Source organism: Bactrocera neohumeralis, unplaced genomic scaffold, assembly GCF_024586455.1.
Source record: "Bactrocera neohumeralis isolate Rockhampton unplaced genomic scaffold, APGP_CSIRO_Bneo_wtdbg2-racon-allhic-juicebox.fasta_v2 cluster11, whole genome shotgun sequence".
In the NCBI taxonomy this organism is placed as follows: Eukaryota; Metazoa; Arthropoda; class Insecta; order Diptera; family Tephritidae; genus Bactrocera; species Bactrocera neohumeralis.
In genome coordinates, this window is record NW_026089624.1 from 7594988 (window position 1) to 7620269 (window position 25282).

Genomic DNA, 25282 nt, shown 5'->3' on the forward strand with positions numbered 1-25282 from the left:
GATGACTCTGGAAGATTTCGATTTTTTTATTTTTATCTTATCATTTATACAATAAAATATTTATTATATAAATACATGAAATCGCAGCACTGGCTACTAGGCCTTCAGCCGCCTTATTAATAGCTTAGGTACTATTATTGTGTTAGTTAGTTGTTAGTGTGTTAGATGTATTTTAGTAAGTTTCTATCTTTTAAATATTTATATGTAATCATTACGTTTTTATCTGAGGGATTTTTTAATGCTTGTGCTAAATCAATGTTGTCAGAGTAGTGTGTTGTTGAGTGGATTACTGGGCAGTCTGCTAATATGTGTTGAATTGATACGGAGTTGTCACAAAAAGGGCAATTAGAACGGGATTTTCCCATAAGTATATGCAAGTGAGTTAGGATGGTGTGTCCGATCCTGAGGCGAGTGTATGCTTTGATGGCGCTTATTTTCGTGGTGGGCCCGTACAAGGTTGGTATTCTATCTGGGTTGATGATGGCGTAACTATGGGTGTGTAGTTTCCAAGCATTTAAGTTTTCTTCGAGCCTTTTGTGTTTGATGAAGTTGCGTATGTCTTGTTTCGAAAGATAGTTGTAAGTAAGAGCCGGTTTGTATGCGGACTACAAATTTTTGTTTGTAGATGTTGGAGCTTGTGGTCGTGAATCTGATGGAGGCGTTTTCGCAAGGTAAAACGATTACAAAATAATAACATTAAATGTTAATAATTAAAATATATTACTATTTTAACAAATTCAGATGTGCTCTTTCAATGGCTCTTGCAGAAAACAAGTTAAATTTTCAGCCGCCGAAACCACTTCCACATGAACGTGATGAAATGCCATTTGTCATTGTAGCTGACGACGCTTTTCCCTTAAAAACGTACTTGATGAAACCATTTAGCTTCCGCAATCAAGTTTTGTCGTACAAAATATTTAATTATTGGCTATCCAGAGCCAGAAAAGTTGTGGAAAATGTGTTCGGTATATGTGCATCACGTTTTCGAATCCTCAGAAGACCCCTGAACGTTACTCCCGAACATGCTATAGTTATTGTCCTCGCGATTTGCATATTGCATAATTATTTGTTAAGACGCAAGTCTATATACATTATATACGTATACGATTATCTGATGTAGACAAAGATACAAATGACATTACTGATCCAGGTAATTGGCGAATAGAGTTGGGAGAAAATGGAATGCTTCCATCAATTCGGCCAAGCAGTATTGTATGTAGGCCAGCAGACAGCGCGATAAATGTCCGTGAAAGTTTTATGTAGTATTTCATGATTCCTCATGGAAAGGTTGAATGGCAATATAATAGGACGATATTGCATAATTCGTCTTTGTAGTACTTTCCTCTTTTATAAATATGTAATTCTATAATTTAAGTTATTTTGCAAATACAAAATATTTTCATGTTCCTTTTTTATAAAATTTCTCAAATTTAAATAAAACAAGTTTGAATTCAATTCATTTCTATATACCTCATCTTTTATAAAAATTTTTACATGTTTAAACATTTTTGATAATTATTATTATTATTTTTAGTTTTATTTAACAAAAGTATATAAAAAGGTACAAAGGACTAGCAGATGTAGTAGATGAAATAGATGTGATTTCGTATTGCATTATGTTGACCTATAGAATAAAACAGCAAAATTAGGTTTTATTAACACATAAAATTGTGCAACTGCTCTGACCTAGCTACATTCTGTGATACTTGAATATCCCGCTTAAATTCTTTGGCCAGTTGTAGAGATTCTTGGGCTCACTCTCGGACATTGGATGATACAAAATTTCCTAAATCATTTCAAGCGTCACTTTAGGTAGCTGATGTGAGGGTCTCCAGTGCATGTTCCACCACTTGAATATACTCATCATCATCTTTTTGAGCTCGACGTCTCCCTAAATTGATTGAAGTGGATGGCGTTGTCCTGTAAAAACAAATATGCATATTGAAAACAAATAGTATTATTTTTACAGACGTATACTTGCATTAATTAAATTTGATGTCGTGTTCGCATCAACACGCAAGGTGGGCTCCAGGAACTTTAAAGAATTAAAAACTGGGTTCACTGTAGGCGTTCTTCCAGCACCTTGACCACTTTTTGTATGTGCCTTTCGGTTGAAGGCCGCCTAAAAGTAATATTTATAATGCAATTTGTTGTGTACTATTTCACAATTACTTACGCGAAAAGAGCAGTGAAGGATGTTCCATTTGGCTGCTACTTCTGATCAATGCATATTTAATATGTCTGCTACTTCATTCCACTGAGCTCCTCGCAAATTTCGATCTCTATAACCATGGGAAAGAAAATTCCATGTTCCCTCCCTGGACTTTACTTCTTGGATCAGCCGCTCGGTCTCTTCCGCTGTTCATTTTGCTTTAATTTTCCGCCCCCGTTTGATTATTGAAGTTTGAATTTCTGAATAAATCTCTTCCTCCATATTTGAAACTGAAAAAGTTTTTGAAAATAAATGTATAGTATTTTTCATCAAATATATTGAAAACCTTACTTTGAAATGTGAAAAATCGTTTTTGCTTTTTATTTCTTTAACACCTGTTTGTGCGGCAAACGAAAATTATTTCCAACATGTTGGCAAATCAAAATTAGTTGTCACATATCGAACATTGATTGTTTTCATTTGACTGTCATTTGAAATGACATCATATGACAACCCGTTTTCATTATTTTGACATTTGACGTCAAATATGACCTAGTGAAAACCGGGCATTGGAAATGAGAAATCATTGTCGAGAAAACCCGAAATAAAAACGGAATACGACAAGGCCATCAACGAGTATTTGGAACTTGGTCATATGACCAAAATAGAATACGACCCCGCGGTTAATACGAAAACGTATTATCTGCCACATCACGCAGGCGTTAAAGCGGATCGCATAACGATTCAACTCCGAGTGGTATTCAACGCATCATGCCCCACCACAAACAGGAACAGCCTCAATGATGTACTACATACTGGACCCATTCCGCAAGCAGATCTCGTATTCCTTGTGGTAAAATGGCGAATGTTTCGAATCGTATTCAACGCAGATATTCAAAAAATGTATCGCCAAATACTCGTTGAAAGCAAACACACTAGACCGTTTCAAAGAATCATATTTAGGAAATCCCCTAACGACTCAATAGAAGATTTCGAATTACAAACTGTTACTTTTGGTATTAACTGTGCTCCATATTTAGCTATCCCTACCCTCCTCAAATTAGCGGATGGCGTACAACGAACCCACCCACTGGCAGCAGAGATACTTCGAAACGGAATGTACGTTAATGTTGATGTACTTGCAGGAGCACATGACGTACCAAAAGCGATAATGGCAAGAGAAGAACTCACTTCATCTTTGAAATCCGCAAATGAACCTCAAATGACCTTGAAATTTTATCTGGAATCCCACAAGAACACCTATTGGATACCAACTCACTCAGTTTACCAGAATCCAATAACACAAAAGTACTAGAAATCAGATGAAATGCAAAAAAAGCGTTATTTTTTTTCATCAACCCTATTCAAGATAAAACGTCGTATACTAAAAGAGAAGTATTATTGATTATAGCAAAATTGTTCGACTCAGCTGGTTGGCTCAGCCCCGTTGTAGTCACAGCTAAAATAATAATGCAACAAATTTGGCTTGATAAATCCGATTGGGATGAATCTCTAAAACCCTTAACACTCCATCGATAGAAAATCTTCATAAAGGACTACGATGAAATTCCTCGATGAACCCACTTTTTGACATCAGCGATCTTCAATTTTCACGGATTCTCTGATGCATCTGAAAAAGCTTACGCAAGCAGACCTATACGTCAGTGTTTCTACAAACACAAATTCCTGGACAACTCTTTTGGTATCCAAGACTCGTGAGGCCCCAATAAAAACTATATCGTTACCAAGGCTAGACCTTTGCGGAGCTGATCTTCTGGCTAATCTAGTGGATGCGAGCCTATCCCATCTAAGTATTACCCAATACCGTACTCACCTTTGCACGGATTCCACAATTGTTTTTTCATGGCTTAGCAAAACCCCATGCACATGGACAACCTTTGTATCCCACCGAATTGCCACTGTCGCAGAAAAGGTTGGAACCGAAAATTAGACTCACGTCGAAAGTCAAGAAAGACAATCCGGCAGATCTAGCTACTCGCGGAAGCACACCTCTGGAAATGGTTAATAATGACCTCTGGTGGCACGGACCCCAATGGCTAACACACGACCCGAAACACTGGCCAGTTACCAAAAAATCTATCGATACAACACTGGAACTCCGGTCAATCAAGACTTTCGTGAACCCAACAGAAGAGGATATGCTGGATAGATTATCATCCTTACCCAAAGCCATTCGATTATTAGCGTATTTGTTTAGATTCTGCTCGAATGCGTCATCCAATAAATCACAACAGTCATACACAACTTTGGAAATAACTCCAGAAGAGTTCAACACTAGCCGAAAGGAGCCAATTATTTTATCCCAAAAGAAGCACTTTCAAGAAGAGTATGAAGCTTTAACCCAAAAAACCAGCATACCCAAAAAAATTACAATTTCGACCCTTAACCCTTTAATCGATCCCAAAGAAATAATGACAGTTAATGGTCGGCTGAACAACTCAGCCGCATTTTCATACAACGAGCGTTATCCGATTATACTACCCTATAGTAGTCGATTAGCCAAACTGCTCACCCAATTTACCCATTTAATAATCCTTCATGGCGGCAACCAGCTAGTCTTACAACTTATGCGTTCGGAATTTTGGATACCGAAGCTGAAAACCCTCATCAAGTCTACCATTCATCAGTGCAAAACTTTGCGCAACACTACTCAGATTATAGCAGCACTACTCGCTGAACGTACCACCTTAACCCGTCCATCACATCAACAGGAATCATTTCGCCGGTCGCTACGATATAAGAAACTACACCGGTAGAGCGTGTTTGATCACAAAAGGTTATGTATGCGTATTTGTTTGTTTTACAACCAAAGCGATACATCTAGAGCTAGTAAAGGATCTCACCACCAAAGTATTCATGGCCGCATTCGCATCTTTCTTTTCCAGGCGCGGATGTCCCGCCGATCTCTATTCGGACAATAGTACTAATTTCGTCGGAGCGTCTAAACTTTTAATTAAAGATCGGCGAGAATTCATGCAGTCATTAAAAACTCAAGTAACAACTAGTGAAGCACACCAAAACATCAACTGGCACTTTAATGCTCCTGGAGCTCCACAGATGGGTGAACTCTAGGAAGCAGGAGTGAAAAGTTTAAAGAGCCACTTAAAAGAGGTGTCTCAGAACCACAAATTCAGTTTCGAAGGATTAGCTACCCTCCTAACCGGAATCGAAAGTTGCTTGGATTCTCGCCTTTTAAGCGCATTAAGTGAAGACCCAACGAATTTAGAACCTTTAACTTCAGGCCTTTTTTTAATACTAATCCCAGCAGAACCCAACTTAGAAGATGCACATCTAAGCATCGCACAAAGATGGCAGAAACTGAAGATACTCTATCAAAACTTTTGCAAACGATGGAAAGAAAAATATCTGAAAGAACTCCACAAAAGATATAAGTGAAAAAACCCTCAATGTAATATAGACGTCAACGATATGGTGGTCATACGCCAAGAAACACTACCCCCAAATGAGTGGACACTTGGTCGCATCGAAAAAACGTATCTCGGTGCAGACAATAAAACAAGAGTAGTTGACATACGTACCTCTCAGGGAAGAATTACCCGCCCAATAACAAAAATTGTCACCTTACCAAATAATTTATCTTATTTCCTTATTGCCAATTTGCAGCCGTCAAAGCAGCCCCACATTCACCGTGCGATCACTCAGCGTGAGCCGAAGCATCAGACCAATCTTCGACGAAGGGACTGTTGCAAGACGCCTACATCGCTTTAAGCTTTCCCCCATTCGAGAGGAACAAGGAAATACCCATCGCCTTTCCCCCATTCGAGAAGAACGAGGACGTACCCATCCCACGGCCCGGCGTACTATCAGCCGTTCAACAAATCGCACATACAAACACGTCGCCTGCGGACTATGCAAAAAAGATCGTCGACTGGTAACATGTTCAAAATTTACACAAATGAACATTAACGAAAAGTTTGACGCAGTCATTGAGTATAAGTACGGCGTCAATTGCTTGACCAGATCCCATTCCACCCAAAAGTGCACAAGCACAAAACGATGTGGCACCTGTAATGGGGACCACCATTCAAGCTTACATGGGCACTCCAATTTGTTCTACGAAGAGCCAGAAAGAACAACAAAACCCCAAGAAAGATTGCACAAACAAAAAGATCTACCAACGTTACTGGCCAAGCAGACCCTTATACCGACAGTCATGATCAAAGTAAAACACGATGGCAAATGGAACAAAATACGATCCATAATAAACCCGACCCGAAAGGTGACTATAACTGCGTCTTAGCTGGTTCGAAGACTGAGGTTATCGAAAACGTACCTCGAACGTATCGTATATGCAAAGCCGTCGTAGGATCATTAACTGGTTCCGACTGGCATGTCGCAGTTAACTGCCTTCTGAGGCATGATTTACCGACCAGACCCTATGATCGTGACTTAAGTGGTGAAATCATTATGAAGTTCGACCTGTTAGTTCTCGCTGACTCTACGTTTTTCAAGAATGACAAAATCATTCCGAAACCGGGAGCCGACGTATACCCAAGGTTAATGAAACTCGGATTGTTCAACTCCGATAATAGCACCAAAATCGTTTTATTCGCAGACCCTTCAAGGCGGCCGGGATGTTCATACCAAATGAACACATCCCTGCATTGTTCTCCTAACTCGTCTAAATACGAATTAGAGGCCAATGCAAAAAACACTCAACAGCGCCAACATAACGACGAAGAACAGAAAGACACAATAAAACGAATTACCAGAGCGAACGGACATACAGGCGCCAGAACAGCAGCAGCAGTATCAGCATAAACAACAACAACAGCAGATTTATCAGCTCCTCAACGCGGGAAAAATTAACCACATCAGGTTTTATTAAAAATTTATATTATACTTATAAATAACCCTTAAGTTAAATAAAAATTGTACACACTCCCATATTACCACACAATTGTATATACAATTAACCCACACATTTTATATAACACTTGTTCGCTATACCTTTAAATATACAAATTTGAATTGTTATCCAATCCTAGGTAGGTAGCTAGAAGTGCAGCTCTGTTGTGCTTCGGGCTCAATTAGCACTTGTTGTGTCAATTTGCTGTGCTATTCGTAGACCTTCTGTATCTGCGATCACGTTGAACCTTCTCTTTCAAACCATTTTGAGGTTTCGATAAAAATACTTATGTCCGATATGCTTTTAGTGGAAATCCATTCAAGGGTTGGTGCTTGATGGATTCCAAGTGTTTTGTGTCGGATCTGAGATAGGGCTGGGCATTAAAAGAGAAAGTGGAAAATTGTTTCCGTGTTCCCTGCTATTCCGCACTCTCGGCAGATGTTGTTGTAGGGCATACCCATTTTGGACGCATGTTCTCCAAATGGTCAGTGCCCTGTTATAGGAGCTGTTACTCTGTAGATACTTTTCCTAGACCTATTTAATAGGTCGTTAGTTCTTTTCCTGTCATATGTTGTTTGCAACTTGTTGAAATTGTCTATTGATCTCTCTTTTGATCGATCCTAGCGGGCTTGGTGTTATCTCCGCCTCGTCTACTTTTCGTTGCCGAAAATGTTCCTGTGGCCGGGAACCCAGATCAAGCCTAGTTGGAGGTTATCTTTTATTGCGCTTAGTGTTTTCTTGCAGTTGTGGACCATTTTGGACCCGTTGGTATAAACTGAGATGGTATCTTCCTCCTCTACTGAGCCTCTTCTCGATTCTCGTCTAGAGGATATCCTCACATGGAAGTGTCTATTGAAATCCAGCTTTGGGAGAATGTAGTTTGATTTATTAGTGTTAAGCTTGTTTAGGATTCCACTATGTCCATAGTTCTGCTGATTCCAACCACCCAATTATTTTATTCTTATAGTCGAAAATGCTGCTGTTTTGTGAATAAAGATATCTATGGGTAGTTGATGCAGGACCACATTGAGCGCGTCAGTCGGACATGACTTGATTGCACCAGTAACATCTGCACATGCTGCTCTTTGTATTCCATTTAATTTTCTAATGTTGTATTGTTCGTTTAGCGCTGACCACCATACCAGAGCTCCATATGTAAGTATAGGTCTTATGACAGCCGTATACATCCACATGATTATATTCGTACTAGGTTTGAGGCCCCAATTCTTGCTGAATATTCTCTTGCAAGTATAGTAGGCCATATATACTTTATTTATTTATTTTTCCATATTTCTTTTCGAGGACAGTTTGGTGTCAATCTCCACCCCCAAGTATTTAGCTGTGGGGGATAGAGAGAGTGTTGTACCGTTTAGTACCGGAAGTTGAAACTGTGGGATTTTGCTTGTGAATAGCATCAATTCTGTTTTGTTTGAGTTAACACCTAGTCCATTGTTCTTAGCCCATAGGTTTAATCTTCGTAGTGCTTTTTCCATAATCTCGCTGACTGTTGAAGGAACTTACCTGACAACACTATATCGTCTGCATATGCTACTGCTTTCACTCCTCCACCATTTAATTGGAGTAGAATTTCGTTCAGCACTACAACCCATAGAAGCGGGGGGAGGACCCCTCTTTGACCCTCTACTCACGTAACTTATCCTAATAATTTTATTTTATTTGACACATCGGCAAACAAAACGTCGAGTACTCCGACATACATACATATATATTTAATACAGGTGGGAATAAGACGATATTAATGTTTAAATAATATTCTGCGGCTGCTCTTGAGTTGTTCTTTCACATTTTATAATCCTAAAAATAAAGAAAGTGTTACATGCACCCAATTTAATAGATTTGCAAAATTACTCAGTTTTATTGGTTGTATATTTCTGTATTTTGTTTTGTTTGTTTTTGTTAAACAGCTCATTCCCAGCAAAGTGCTTTTCACCTCATGTGATGAGTTTTTTTTTATTGTGAGCTTTGAGCAAATCAGTTGTGTGGTTTTTTTGAATATGGCTGAAAATCGGCAACAGAAATTTGGGGTTTGTATGACTGATATGGAAAACGAAAGGTGAGCGAAATAGGTATTTATAATAAAATATTTAATATTTAATTTATAATATGTACATTAGAGTATGTCATTCTGAGTCGACCATTTTTTTCAACTGAAAACAAGCTAAAAACTTTCGAAAATGTGAAAAAGAAAGTCACTCAAAAGGTGAGCTCTTAATGTTAATATTAAGAGGTGCCTGTTTCAAATTTTCTGTTTTCCATATAAATAACATGGAAAAAAATCATTTTTTTTTTGTGGTGGTTATTGTGCGGAGGTTATTATATGTACACGCGATGGCTGCCAGTAGGGATGATAAACTCGATTCCGATTCTACTCGAGAATCGAGTTTTTTCGTAAAATAATCGATTTTTCGGAATCGATCTTCAGTAGTCGAAGTCGATTAAGAATCGATTCTTGACATTTTTCTTATGAAAAATATGTAGATAAGGGTACACTGATTATTTGTTATAAAGCAACTCGTTTGTTATTGTTTGAAAAAAAAAAGTAAAAAGTTATTTTTGCACTATTTAATATAAAAAAGTGGGTAGAAACGAATTAGTGATGTCTTAGTGGTTTTTTATTACAAACATTTTTAAAACTATAACAATGTTTGATATTACGACAACTCGTTCCATAAACTAACGAGCTGTTTGATTTGAATAACTTAAAAACAAATTACATAGAAATTAATAATAATTTTCATACATATATGGTATATAATTAATTCTTTTATTTTTTAACTTCCAACCAAACTATGTGTTTTTTTGCGACATATTCGACTAGAGAGGCATCTGTCTAAGAGAAGATTTCTTGCCTAACACCTTATTTCTTCGGCGACTGTATTCACCCTTAGGTCTCGATGAATACAAGTATTTCTGCAATACCAAGAAGCATTTACAATGTCTCTTAGCACCTTGTTTTGAATACGTTGAATACGTTGTATAATATTAATGCTGCTATCATTGGCACATCCCCACAGTTGCGTATCATCATCTTTATAAAGAAGTGATAACCTTCGCCAAATTAACCATTTGATTTTTGACAATTTCAGATTATGTTTAATCTTTTTTATTTTAATATGCTTTTTCTGACGTAATCTAGCATCGAACGAGTTACAATTTCTGTTACTTTAACGGAAAATGTATTTTCTTGAATAAAAAATTACCCCGATTTGCCATACTAAGCAGTTTGTCGTCTGGTTCTTTATTGATTATATTTGTTCACTCTTAAAATTTACTCAGCTTACTTTACTTATAGCCGTTGTGCTTACTTGATATTTCCCGCCATCAACGACTCGGCATAACTTAAATAAGCAATTTAATGTTTATGTAATACGATATCAAGAACGTTTATATATATAAATGTGTGTTTGTATATAAACGATCGTGGTAACGTATTTTGTTTATACTATTTTGCATATTTTGTATATGTGAATGTTATAATTTTATTATTTAAAAAAAAAAATACTTATTTTAACATTAGGATGTGGCATCCTACGAGTGGTGGAGTCATCTGATGACGCAACTCCCCCACCGTTACCATTAGAACTCTTGAGTTCTTTTACTTACAATTTTTATTTTGGTTGTTTTCTACCGCCATTACTATAATTATTAATGTTATGTTTATACCACATGATACATTTTTATGGTATTTTAATTCTTCAATTTCTATTATTCAATGTTTTTTATGGCGATAACATTAAATGTCCATTTTTGGAGTAGCTTTGGTATGAACATATTCTGTTTTATTATTTTTATATACATACATATATACTTGTTGCAAAATTTCTATATTACTATGTACATAGTTAATAATATAATTATTACGAGGGCTGCTATATATATTCTGGCCTAGGGCAACACTAAGTGTTGCCAGGTGCAATCTGACATTTCCATTGGAAAGTTTGACATTTTTTAGCATAACATCACTCAGAACGTTTTGTCATTTAATCGTGAATTGTTTTATTTACAGGGAATTAAAAAATGCATCTCGGCCAAAAAATGGAATTAACTCGTGAACATTTTCGTGCTATCATTTTTCACAACTTTCCTCGTGGATTATAACGACAAGAGTGCATCGATGAACTAAAATCTTTGTATGGCTATGAAGCACCATCCTATAGCATTGTGAAAAACTGGTACAACAAATTCAATCGTGGCCGACGCTCGCTCAAAGACGAATTCCGTGAAGGTCGTCCAATAACAGCCGTTGTGCCAGAAAACATCGATGCCGTACGTGAACTGATAATGCAAGACCGTCATGAAACATACCTTCAGATAGAGGCATGCCTATGCATTTCTCTCACCAGCATACATGCGATATTGCATGAACACCTGGCCGTAAAAAAAGATTTGTTGTCGTTGGATCCCGCACAATTTGACAATCGCTTAAAAAAAGGCTCGTGTAAAGAAATGCTGAAAAGCTTCAAAAGACGATAAGAGCGTCACAGGTGACGAATCATGGATCTATGCGTATGAGCCCGAAACAAAACAGCAATCGACAAAAAAAATAAAAATAAAAAAACATTTTCGTTGATAAATATGTCTATTTAAATTATTAGGCCAGAAATATATATAGCAACCTACGTATTAAGTGTGTTTTTTCCATCATCGCAGTTCTTTTTCGTTACATCGTTATTGGTATTTCTTATCAATACTGTATAATCACTTTTTTTTTGTATTGTGGTTTTGTTACTGTAAAAAGTAGAATTGTCCCCGTCATCTGTTAAAATCAAGCTAATATTTTATAGTCGTTTAGGTTCTGAATAAATGGTCTACACGTGGGATTTTGAAATATTCTATTATCTATTACTCCATTGGAGTTTAGTCGCCTCTTACGACAAGTATCACCTCCCATGGATATATTCTTGAAGAACTCCGTAACCATTGAGGTTTTAAAATAATTATTACGCAATAAAACGTTTTTTCTTAAGTGTTAATATCCCAATTAAATGCCCTTGAACTAAATGTATCTTAATCCCTCTCGTTTGGGTTTTAATATTCGCCAATTTCATTGGTCTTTTTATATTCGTCGGATGAATTTTCTGTAGTGGATTAATTCAGTAATAGGGTTGATCTTTATGCCGATCACTTTTGTAGTTCTTTATTGGACCTTCTTCCCGTGTTTCAACATACTCTTCCCTTTCTCTGTTCCTTTTGCCTATGATGTTTCTTTTGAACGTTTCCATTCGCATCTTCAAAACGTTAGAAGGCACTTCATCTCTTGCCATTCGGGGTGTGCGTTTGATGGTAGAATCGTATCAGTCATAGATAAATTGATACGAAACTCTTTGATACGAGAGAGAGAGAGCTGTCAAAACTCGCATTTTTTATAAAACTTGCCAAAGATGCCACTGTTGAAAAATGATAGAATAGTCATTTTATAAATAACTTATAGGTATTTTACAATTTCCACACTACCACTGAGGTATGCAAATAGCGCGTTAACCATATTATTTTTGGGTGCTCGGTTCCCCAGTAGGCCTATATCACCCATATATATAAATAATTTTACAAACTACCGTTATCTAATTCTACAGAATTTCAACAACGCTCTAATTTTGGCAGTTCGTTTTAGGGCTTTTTCTCTAACTGCAGATTGACTGGACCCTGATTGTGTTTTGATGCCAGCTCAGATAAAACATCAGGGTCCGCTGCCAGCTGACAAGCGAGAGAGTAAGAAAAGAGTTTTTTATCAATGGTAATGGTACCGATCGTTATACATAATTTCCTACAACGACCTGCTTTCTCTTCTCGGTTGAAAGATCAGGGTCCTCAATTTCTGTTAGTTTCTCCAACAAGGTTGAGTGCAATCTCTCAAAGTCCGCACTTCCTGTATGGCTGTTTGGCTTTGCGAGATGAACCTGCACTATTTTATTATTATTTTCAGGGGTTTCTGTTAATTGAAATTTTGGTTTTCTTGATTTCTTATCGTATTTGATTTGTTGGCATTTTTGGCAGTTGTTTATTAGTAGTTTAAAATGTTCCTTAAATTTAGAGTAATTCTTATATTTTATCTTTTAGTGAATTATAAGTTTCGTTAACACCACTATGCATAGATTCTTTTTAATGGTAAAGTGATATTTGCTTATGTAATTCCTCTTAATCTTCTATTTCTGAGGCTCTTATTGTGCTTTTACAAATTTTAAATTTCTCTCTTGAGCAAAAATTTTACTGAGTAATTTCTGCATTTTATGGTAATCCGTTTCAGATACTTCAGAGAATATTGCTAATATTCCGTTTCATATTATGTATCATTTTCATATTGTTTCCTTGTTCTCTTCTTCTTTATACATTGGGCTTATTTCCATTTTTTTTTTCTTACAAGGAGTCCTTGCATTTGAACTTTGGGGCGATATGTCAATATAATTTGAATTTTCTATTTATTTATAACCTCTTTTTTAATTAGGAAGTGCTCAAGCAATTCTTCAATTAATGAATGAATTGTTTCTGACAATTCTAGGTTTGATTCATTGTCGTTATATTCTTTTATTTTTGGTGAGTTCTCAATTTGACTCAAGAAATCAGCTAAAACATTATTTTTTTCATTTACATGTTCTATTTCAAACTTGTATTCCTGTAATTTCAGAGGTCAGTAGAGTAATCTTTCTTCATTTTTTTTGCATTCTCTGTTCCCATATACCCTTAGAATTAATGTAGAAACCCACTTTACCATTGGAAGGTTTCGAAAAAAGCCCAAAAATAATAATACCGATCGACGTTCGGAGCGCTCGGAGTGCACACCTGGCGCATTTAAACGCGTTTTTCTCAAAACACACTTTTTTTTAATTGGCGGACATGATTCCGGTCGAACTACGCAACCGATTTGCTTAATTTCTTTGTAATGTTCACAAAAAGCCTGGCTATCGTCCCTACTAGATTCATAATTTTTTATAATTTAAAAACGTTAATTACTTTTTTATTTATCAGCATTTTTTCATGATTATTGTAGAGACGATAACCATTCACGTACTTTTTAAGAATAAATTGGGTTTTTATGTTTCAGATGATCCAAACATGAGAACTCGTGTCCGCCAGTGAAAAAACGCATCTCATTCACCCACCCATTTCTCCGACAGATGTCATCAAACAATTCTGAAAAAATTTGTTTATACACTCCACGATATACCTCATGATATGTGAAAAAGTTCTATTGTAGAATAAAAACTTCTATAAAAAAAAGTAGAAAAAACAGGCCAGATTACCCTACTGATCCCTTCAATAACCACCTCTGATGGCGTTGAGAAAATTCTTTTCCTTTATATTTTTTGATCAGATATTTGATTGGACAATGATCTGTTATATTTAAACTTTATTGCCATACACATATGTATGGTCGAAAGTATGTTATTGAAAATATTACTACTGAAAATTCCTTGTCTGTAGTTGAGTACCTACTTTTGCTCGTTTTTAGTGTTCTTGTATGTAACACACTGGTTGGCCTTGCTGCGAAAGTCCTGCCCAATGGCATAGTCATTAGCATCAGTTGTGATACTAAATTCTTTAACATATTTTTTTATTGATTTTAATTTCTCAAAGCTTTCAATATATTGTTCGTCTTTGCATTTATTTTATTGACTTTTTTTAAATATTTTATCATGCTATTTTTGAATAATCATTCATGCATTTTCTATAGTAATCTGTTGGTCCTAAAAATCCTTTCAGTTGTTTCTCAGTTTTTGGTTTTAGTAGCTTTTGTATTGCAACAATTTTATCTGGAGTAGGCTAGATGCCTTGCCCTAACAATTTAGCTTCTCTTTGAAGAAAACTGCATTTATCTGCCTGTAATTTTGTTATACTCTTGCAACCTGTTGCTACAGAGTATTATAGTTTTGTTCACCTAACGGTTGTACGTATCACATAAAACTATACGAGATAGATATAGGGTTACATATATAAATTAACGACCTATTAGTTACAAAGTCGAAAAAAATATTTTATGGTCAAATTGACCTTTATTGGTTGAAATTCAAATAACAACTGAACTAATTTACAATTAAACATATTCTTAATATTACTTAAATCTACTTGCGTCCGCACTTTTGGTTAACGTTCGCTTATGCGGCGCATAGCGGATGTTGTTCCCAACTGTTTGTTTCTGCTGACTTGCGGCGCATGGCGAATGTTGTTCCTAATTGTTTGTTTCTGCTGACTAAACGTCTGGAATATTTCCTATTGGGAGATAGTTGACGTCGGCAGTTATTGGTTTATTGGCAACATTTCTGGTGTTAACTCCTCCACCCCCAGAAACAAACGTCCCCGTTCTATTGGGTTACTGCATTTGGCTTACTAGCGTTATTGACTCTGTTTACTGTGGTGTTTCGGATGTTGTCAACTCTTTAGGGTCACCCACGTTTACGTTTACGTTATAACTTGACCGTTCTATCAGTTTGCTTTTGAAAAGTTTCCTTAGAACTAATGCGATGACTATTACCGGTACGAATATCAGACTGATGATTGAATGAGATAAATTCGTGATTAAAGCTGCTCTGTGGGTTATATGTAATGCTTTTAGGTGTTTGGTGTTGTTCATGTGGAGTTCTTTCAACATTTCCAAACTTAGGATTTCTTCTTCCCTATTTGAAGGGAGATTTGGTTGCAGAATTGCGGGTAGTGGTTTGGTGCTTAACGTTTCGCTAAAGGTATATTTTTGTTCGTGAATGCTAGCTGTAGAATTGTGATATTGTACTGCGTACGATCCAGTAAGATTTATCTTTTTGTTGTCGAACCCTATTGTGCCATTGTACTGATTTTGTAGTATGATGCCAGGTGAGATATTCTCTACTGATGGGATGTGCTTATTGCTTATTATAGTGCACTAGCGTTACCCGGCGCGTTTCTCTACGCAAAAAATTTATTGCTTAAAAGATTTGATTTCAATAATGAAAAAGAAAAGCAATGTTCAATTTAATACAATTGTATACACAATTTTTTTGTTTTATTTTGTGGTGCATAAATAAACAAATTTTTCGTGGCTCCAACTCTCGAACATGCAACGTACAGTTGACCGTGAGAAAAGCAAGCTTCCTCTAAATTAACTCCACACACCTGAAGCGTTTGCCCTTGGGCTTTGTTGACGGTCATAGCAAAAGATAGCCGAACAGGAAATTGAAGACGTTTAAATTCGAATGGCATGTCCGTTGGTATTAATGGGATGCGCGGTATTAGAACAATTTCACCTTTTGCTTTGCCAGTGAGAATTGTTGCTTGAATTAAATTTGGCATCAATTTCTTCACTGAAAGTCTCGTCCCATTACAAAGTTTCGGTGCATTAAGATTTCGAAGAAGTAAAGAAGTATAATCGATGAACCAACTTTCAAATTCAAATTATGCGGTGGCATGCCTGGTGGTTCCAAAGAATTTAAAAATTCAACCGGATAATTGACTGCGTCTTCATCATTCATAGCAGTATCAACGGATTTATACGTTTCCGAATTACCTGGCAATTTTTCCTGGATGTGGAAATTGAATTCATTGACATTGACATTTTTTGGTGCTAAAATTGCACGTTCTCGTAACCAATCATGGTTCTTATAATTTTGAGAAATATTTGGAAAAACGCGATCAATGAGTTCTTCTTTTGATGATACAATTATTGAAAAATTATTCGGTAACGTGATAAACCCATTTTGATCACTTGCCATTTTTCCATCGCCAATCTTCAGCAATTGCTTTGAAAACTCACGTGCTGAAGAATCATTTTGAAGACGCACACGCATATTGGTCGTCAACGAAAGCATTTGTACGTGTGCCCACAAAAATGAACTTTTCAAACATGCATTAATTTCATCAGCTGGTATTGATCTCGGAATAACAGGCAACGTTTGACGAAAATCACCAGATAACAATATTAATGCACCGCCAAACAGCTGTAAACTCCGTCTCAAATCTTGTAATGTTCAATTTAAGGCTTCCAAAGATTTTTTATGGGCCATTGGGCATTCGTCCCATAAAATAATGGATGTTTGTTGCAAGACTTTAGCCATTCCAGAACTCCTTGAAATATTGCATGCTGGTGTTTCAATTGCTCGCATGTTCAATGGCAATTTCAAGGCGGAATGTGCTGTGCGGCCGCCATCAAGTAATGTAGCTGCAATTCCGGAAGAAGCAAGTGCCAATGCGATTTTTTGTTCCGACCGAATCGTTGCCAGTATTAATGAAATCAAAAATGCTTTTCCAGTGCCGCCAGGTGCATCCAAAAAATACAATCCACCAGTGTTGTCATTGTCAGCTTGCATCACTGTGTCATATACATACTTTTGTTGATCATTTAATTGTGGAGTATACGTTTGTACGAACGCACGCAATTCATTACGATCGAATTGCAGTTCGCGTTGCAATTCTCGTTCAAATAAATCATGCATCAAACGATTTGGTGGATTGCCCTAATTGCCCTAATGCCTTATTTGCAATCGTAAGGCACAAATCTTCGATCATTATCAAGGCTTCATTATACATTTCCAATGTCAGCAGCAATGCAGGATCATTGGAACGATGTCGAAGTCGAATCAAAATGTCTTCAGCCATGAACTCTTTGTATTTATTCCACAATTCCAGTGGATTTGATGGAAACCATGTTGATATTATGATCGCAAATAACATACGAATTTGAATTGGTGGAGAAACAATTGATGCATCACGAAGCGTAGCATCCCAATGCGTATCATCTTACAGCAAATGCAAGTGTTGACATGCTTCACGGTATGTTGCGCACAATTGACCATTAACAGTTCGTAAATGTTGGAATGATTGAGGTCCATGTACATTCACCAACAAAAGTCGCAAGTAAAAACATTCAACATTAGCTGGACTAACTGTATAAATGCGTCCCAAAGCATCTGTTCGAAAAATACCTGGATAACCATCAACAGGTGTGCCTTGTTTGCGACGTTGAAATTTTTTTGTTGATGCAAAGTCCTGGAAAATTCATCAGTTTCACATAACTGGAAATAAGCTGTCAGTGTAGTTACCGGTGGCTCTACTACTCTTTGCTCGGCATTTGCCGCAGTGTAGTAAACACGTTGGCAGTTTTCAAATGAACTGCCAAATGTACAACAACCGGATGTCTGTCATGAATTGAAAACGATAAAATATGCCATACAGCTTCATTCGTACTAATATAGCGCCCCATTTGGTACTGCAAAATTTCGTCATGATTATTCTCAGGAGCCACTCCAAAAACAGCCATATCGCTGCCCTTATTCACATACTTGCAAATATATTTGATTGATTTTACAGAACTGCAATATTCTACATTGATGTGAGCGTTGAACATTTTTGACAGCATCGGTGAGTACGGAACTATCCACCGGTTATCGATTTCAACATCTTGATTTTTAATTTTAATTACAGTTGATTTACCGTTGTCTTCAGTTGATCGTCGACGATACTGTGGATATCCATCACCTCCTGTAATTGTTTCAGCAATCAATTGCTTTGGAAAATCGGTACGATTAAAAATTCATCGCACTGACTTTTTTGTTGATTATTGACCTGTGTTGCAAAAATTAATTAGCGAATGAAAATGATTTATAAATCATATTTACCACATTCGCGTAAATTGCGGAATTCCCGTCATTCATGTTTCCTTCAATAAAACAATTGCGGGAATTCCCGCGCTATTTGAATAGGGCTTTTCTACCGCTGCACATTTTTAGTGTTGGTAAAGTCGTGAACTACCATCCCTGACAGGCCAACCGCAATTCAAACAAATTTAATTTGGGGAATCCCCGTTCAAAGTTAACGTGCCAGTCATTTATGGTTTGTTGAGGGGAAGTTTCAATAAAACGAAATGCGGGAAATCCCGACAAAAGTGCATAGGAAATACATGTGGTAATGGCGGGAATTCCCTAATTTGTTCAGACTATTTAAAAAAAATTAACCTGCAGAAAAAAAGCGAGAATTCCCGCTCTTCAATTTTGTATGGAAAAATTAAGTGATTATTTGGCAGCCACCCGCTAAATTCAAATGAACGCGAACGTGTTAAACAAAATAAAATGTATAATGTACCAGTTGTTGGATTTATCATTGGTATGTTGATGTGATAGCCATCGTCCCCTCTTCAAAACAAAATGGGGTATTGCAATGCATCATAACAGCGATGGAGTTCTGAAATACGTTGTAAATTCTCATTTCTACGATACAAAACAATGTCTCGTGACTGAAACTGTTCGCCAACCACAACAATGGCTACTTCATCAATCGTTGGTGCATTGAATCGTCTGGTGTGCTTCCCAATTGGTGTTTTATCGGCTTTTATTATGATTTTGTGGCCATCGGAGGGCATCCGTTCGAGTGCCACTTTAAACAATTTCACCAATTCATTGTGTTGATGAAAAAATGTTTGCAATTCATTCACGATTGATCTTCTCGTATTCGTCGAAATTGCACAGCGCTTATTTAATTCTCGATTCTCACCATCAATGAAATATATTTGCAAACATTTATGATCACCATCTGGGAATGGTAGCAAAGACCCAGCTCTATGGTATATTTGACCTTGAATCTGTAACGGTCGAAAAATATATATAGATGATAACGGATCTTAATTTCTAAAAACATCGAACACAGGGACGGCACATAAATTAAAAATGATATTGCTAATTCACACGAAGAAATCACCTTAAACGTCGGCATAAATCCATCTTTTATAATATTTGTAGCTCCAAAAGATGTCATTTGAAAGCATGAATTGTATTTTTGAATATTTAAGAGGAAATGCTTTGACGTTGGCGAATTACCAAAAACCAATGAATGCAAAGGTTCTGGCGGAAGTTCTAGCACCGGTAATTTGACTTTCCCACCAGCACAACACATGCCAGGCGTTTCGTTTTTAAATTTAAATGCTTTGCAATGTATACATTCTATATTCATCTGGCCAATGTAGGCATACATGCTGTAATCAATGGTGGCATCGTAATTGAAAGCCGCTTGTTCCATTTGACGTATATCATAAACGGACGTACGCCCACGACGGTTTCTTGGTGCTTCACTATTATCCAAGTGAGTTCTCCGCCTGTGTCGTTGTGTTTCCATTTCATTTCGTCGAACACGATCTTCTTCACTTTGTGATCTTCGATTTAACGCTGTAGCATTTGATTGACGTGAACGTCTGCCAACGTCTTGAACGTGACATTCTTTCAGTACAGTGTATGACTAATTGAATGTAAAAGCAATACATTGAAAATTATTTCTAGAAAAAATTATACATTTAATTCAAACTTCAATGTGTGTGCGTGGAAATATGAATTCACATACACTCACACTGGACATAACCTCAATTGTGCAAATAAAGAAAACACCGGAAAATTAGATCAAATTAAAATTGTGAAAATAAGTAACGCTTGGCAATTGAACTACATATATAAAAATGAAGCAATTAAAATACAATTAAAAAAGAAACACATGGTTAACACTCACCAAAAGTATGTTTGTTCAAAATGAGAGCAAGATATAAAAGAACTCAAAGCATATAAGAAAACTGTCAACTGAATTCCAATGACAGAAAATTAATATTCTGTTCGCAATGAGAGCACGATGTAAAATTGATAAATCGTATTGCAAATACTTGATTTTGGTACAGTGTATTTACTCACAAAAAATGTCAAACTCAGGAACGGCTGCACCGATTCCAAACAAACTTTACACAAACCACCTCCTTATAAGTAGGAACGAACTCTTTTTGTGTCAATCGATTTGGCGGTTCTTGAGTTATAAGATTACCAAGGAAATGTAACTTCTTTTTATATATATAGATTCCGCTGGTTCGCTTCGAAGTAGTCGAGGGACGCAAGTAGTGTTACTAATATCTATTAAATTCCTACGGCTACAAATTCTTATATTAATATGTTCCTTACATTTATTCTTAACGCCAAAAACTTTGTTATTATTACAAGTAACTATATCCTCAAAGGGGATTTTATTAATATTTTTCCTCATTTTTATTGGTTTTATCAAAATTGAGTCGCAAATATCCTCATTTGTTACGGGTATTCCGACTATATAAAGTAACATTGTATTGTTTGAGGCGACTTTTATATTTGATAGCTCTAGTGAGTCTTCCATATTATTTAATGTAAAATTAATATTTTCAAATACAGATTTTATTAATCTAAGTTCATTATTTGACAAAATAAATGAATTTACGATGCCGGCCTTTGCCCAATGCATTGAGTAATCTATATTAATTATTTCCTCTTTAATAATTTTTAATTTATATTTTATTTCAAGAGCCAAATGGTGTTGTATTTCTTCGTTCGTTTGTAAAGTTTTTATTATTTTATTTGATATTGTGGTGATATTGTTAATTCTGTCAAAAATTACTTTGTTAATTATTACTTGTTTATAGTTATTTTCTATTATATTGTTAAGTTGATTTTATAGAATTACTAGGTCGTCGTGGTCGGGACTTCCAGCAATCCATTTCCAGACTGTCCCTAGTGCATCTATTGATTTTTTAAATCTCCTTGGTTTAAGTCTGTGTCAAGTTTAGTTCGTTAATGAGAATAGGAAGGAGGGGATTTTCTTCAGTGATCTTTATCTTAATGATGCTCCTTATTTCATTCAATGTTTTCTGGCATGCATCCAGGTCGACCCTATGTATTAATCTGTACGTTCCTGTGTTGAGTTATAGTCGTGATTATATTCGTTGTCCTGATAGTCGTAATTGTACTGATTATCTTGGTAATTCTGTTCATTATATGGACCTGGGGTTGAATTCAAGTGAAAGTTTCTTTGCACTTCTGGTTCACTTTCATTTTTATTGGATGCACTTACAGGTCGCTTAACAATAATTTTAGGGTTTGGCCTGTTTGCATAATTAATCGCGTTTGTCCGCAGGCTCACGTCTACGTCCATGGGTTGAGGTGGTTTAGGAGGTCTTGGTGGAGTATGGGTTTGTTGGTTATATTGCTGGTTAAATTGATTTGGGTTGTGGTTTATAGATTTCTGGATATTAGGTGGGTAATAATTTTGTTGTGAGCGTTGATAGTTGTATGGGTTAGGATTTGTCAAAGGTTGCGGTAGTTAAGCTAGCTCAGGATGGAATTTTGTCTGTGAAACTTGTTGGCTTCGTGGTTGGGAGTATCTTGGTTGGGCAAAATGTTGTCGTGAATTTTGTTGGGTAAAGCCCTGTTTTCGAGATGTTGACGGCGCGTTAAAAGATTGATTAATTGTGTGGTAGGCTCTAAAATTCTGGTTTTCGAGCTTTAGGCATAGGTGTAGGGCTTCAGGTAAGCTCTTTGGTTCTTTAATACCGAGAAGCCTAGGTAGATGGCCAGAAAGTCCTCTTATAGAAGTATCGAGGGCTTTAGCGCGGTAATTCTCCGTTAACAAGTGGACTGCCTCTTCTCCTATCTCCATACATCCTATCTTGTTCAAAAGTAAAGATAAGTGTCCATATACCTTTTGGTAAAATTCGTTAATTGTCATTCGTCCTTGTATGAGACATGTCATTTGGTACTCTAGAGTGCCTATGTCTCGTTTGTCTGCGTAGTGAGTGGTCAAGCAGCGGGAGATTGCTGTCCAGTCTAGGGTGGTGTTGTAGGATTCTAAGGCAACAACTATCTTATTTCTGATGACATTTAAAATGCCGAAATATTTAGGTGTCCCTTTTGAGGGTTCGTAGATTCTTAAAAGGCGTTCAACACTTTTTTTCCAGGAACTAAATTCTGAGGCATTTCCTGAAAATTCTCTTAATGAGCGTCCTACATCTGGTATCTTATCCATCTCGCTCATGTTATTCTGAAATTGTACGTCTATTGTTTGGTCCGTAATGACCGGGTTTATTTTATTATTAAGAATATTATGTACTACATTAGGTACACTTGCCTCTATTGCTAAAGTTACCATGTTTTTTTATCATGTTCGCCAATTCTGGCGGAATTGTGTTATTAGGGCCTGATGGTGCTGTTGATGCAGCAGAAGGATTAATCCCGAGTACGGGGGGTCTAATTAGATTGTTTGGATTTGCCATTTTTAAATTTTTTATTTTTTTTCAAAATTTTATACCACTATTTTAGTTTGAATATGTATTTTTTTGTTATCCCTTCTAGGAAGGGGGCTTTTTTACCCTGGAGGGTCCGGTCAAGCAATATTATTTTCGGTTTGGTTTATGTTATTGCCTTTACAAGCCGTATTTTATTTTTTTGTTTATATTATGAACGATTTTGTATTATTGTTAAATTTGCTTAATATAAATTTAACTTTTACTAATTTTCGTGAGAGGAAGAGAAAAAATATATTTCCTTTTTGTATAACAATTCACTTAATTCTTTTTAAAAACTTTCACAATTTTTGTTTTGAAGGATATTAAATGGAAATACATATATGTTCACTCTTTTAAACTTTTGAATTCTTTTAACTTATTTTAGTTTCTACAAATTTTCACAATCTTAACCTATTTCTTACATTATGATCAGCTTCATGGCGGCTGGCAATGATGATTTGGTCCTTTTTTCCCTCTGGATACTACTGGATCACCGTCTTGCTCCAAGTTGCTCACCTTCCTTCCTCAAGCGTGGGTAAGGAGTTTAAATTCAGCTGCTTTCTCTTTGGCACTACTTACATATGTTGCATTTTTGAAATTTTAATTATTCGTTGGGATTGCTCCTTATTTAGCATTACTTATGGTGCCTTTTTACCGAAACTTCCCGTACCGGATAACTATTTCGAGTTGCTTCCCGTTTACTTTCCCAAAGTCGAAAAAAATATTTTATGGTCAAATTGACCTTTATTGGTTGAAATTCAAATAACAACTGAACTAATTTACAATTAACATATTCTTAATATTACTTAAATCTACTTGCGTCAGCACTTTTGGTTAACGTTCGCTTATGCGGCGCATGTTGTTCCCAACTGTTTGTTTCTGCTGACTTGCGGCGCATGGCGGATGCTGTTCCCAATTGTTTGTTTCTGCTGACTAAACGTCTGGAATATTTCCTATAGGGAGATAGTTGACGTCGGCAGTTATTGGTTTATTGGCAACATTTCTGGTGTTAACTTATATAAATGATCAGGATGACGAGAAAAGTTTAAATCCGTGTGACTGTATGTCTATCCGTCCGTGCAAGCTGTAACTTGGGTAAAAATTGAGATACCTCGATAAAACTTGGAACTTGGTAAAAAAAATATGAGTTCGTAGATGGGCGTAATAGGACCATCGCCACACCCACAAAACGCTATTAACCGAAAACCTATGAACTGCCATAACTAAGCACTAAATAAAACTGCAATTTGGACATTGTAGTAGCAAAAGGCTAATGTGTGTAAAAATTTTAAAAAGTGGGAGTGGCGACGCCCTCTAATAGGTTTAATGTACATATCTTCTAAACCACTCAAGCTACAACAACCAAATTTGCTGAGCTCGAATATTATCAAAACTTCTACCGACAGTGTGAAAATGGATAAAATCTTAAGGTAACCCCAACTACCCCGCATAGTGATATTAATTTTCAATTACCAATGATTAAAAACATTTATTGATAGAACTAGCAGGCTTAATTCAACTTAGTATGCCATAAAATCATGAAAAAGATATAAATATTTTCGGGTTATATTAGAAGTCCAATTTTAAACATTTTTTAATTGTAATAAATGATGGGTGTTTTAATTAATTGCCCAAAAATCATTATTTTTCCCGATCTGGCTACAATGAAAAATTATATAAAAAACGCGTATTTTGAGGCGTTCTCACACTAGAATAAGTTGGGCATCCCTTTATATCTCTTTTTTTCTTTTCGTATATTATACTTTTCGTTTATACCACTATACAACGATTCTTTGGTAAGACAATGTGATATTTGTTTTTGTAATTCATCTTTTTCTTCTGTTTCTGAAGCTCTTTTTATGTATTTTACCAATTTTAAAATTCTCTTTTGAGAAAAAATTTTACTGAGTAATTTCTGCATTTTATAGTATTCCATTTCAGATACTTCGGAGAATATTGCTAATATTCCGTTTCATATTACAGTGGCGGATCCAGAGACGATTCTTTGGGGGGAAATTGAATTTATCCTTCGATTTGGGTTTCAAACTTATTATTGCGAGAGAAATACAGTAAAAATTATGAAACAAAAATTATCAATTCCAATTTTTAGGTAAACAAAGTGGTTATAATCGAAAAGTCAACCATATGCATGCATTACATAGTGGCTCATTTTATTAAAAATTCAAACAGAAAAATCCTT

General features: G+C 36.1%; 1 protein-coding gene and 2 long non-coding RNA genes across 3 annotated transcripts in view; all 3 read right to left on the reverse strand.

The window, feature by feature from the left end:
* Positions 1 to 1455: 1455 nt before the first annotated feature.
* Positions 1456 to 1914, reverse strand: LOC126765812 (uncharacterized). The gene is made up of 2 exons (XR_007668607.1): positions 1687 to 1914; positions 1456 to 1624 (listed from the first exon to the last, which is right to left on the reverse strand). It is a non-coding gene; the product is annotated as an uncharacterized LOC126765812 (long non-coding RNA).
* Positions 1915 to 1996: 82 nt separating this feature from the next.
* LOC126765798 (uncharacterized) lies at positions 1997 to 8324 on the reverse strand. Its single transcript, XR_007668592.1, has 3 exons — positions 7145 to 8324; positions 2177 to 2442; positions 1997 to 2122 (listed from the first exon to the last, which is right to left on the reverse strand). It is a non-coding gene; the product is annotated as an uncharacterized LOC126765798 (long non-coding RNA).
* Positions 8325 to 19027: 10703 nt separating this feature from the next.
* LOC126765882 (uncharacterized) overlaps positions 19028 to 25282 on the reverse strand; it is a 17081-nt gene continuing 10826 nt past the window's right edge. The window contains exons 2-3 of the mRNA XM_050483555.1: positions 19719 to 20252; positions 19028 to 19602 (exon numbers count right to left, since the gene is read on the reverse strand). Coding sequence (XP_050339512.1) covers positions 19159 to 19602; positions 19719 to 20252 — 978 coding nt within the window. The 3' untranslated portion in view covers positions 19028 to 19158. The remainder of the gene's footprint in view (positions 19603 to 19718; positions 20253 to 25282) is intronic.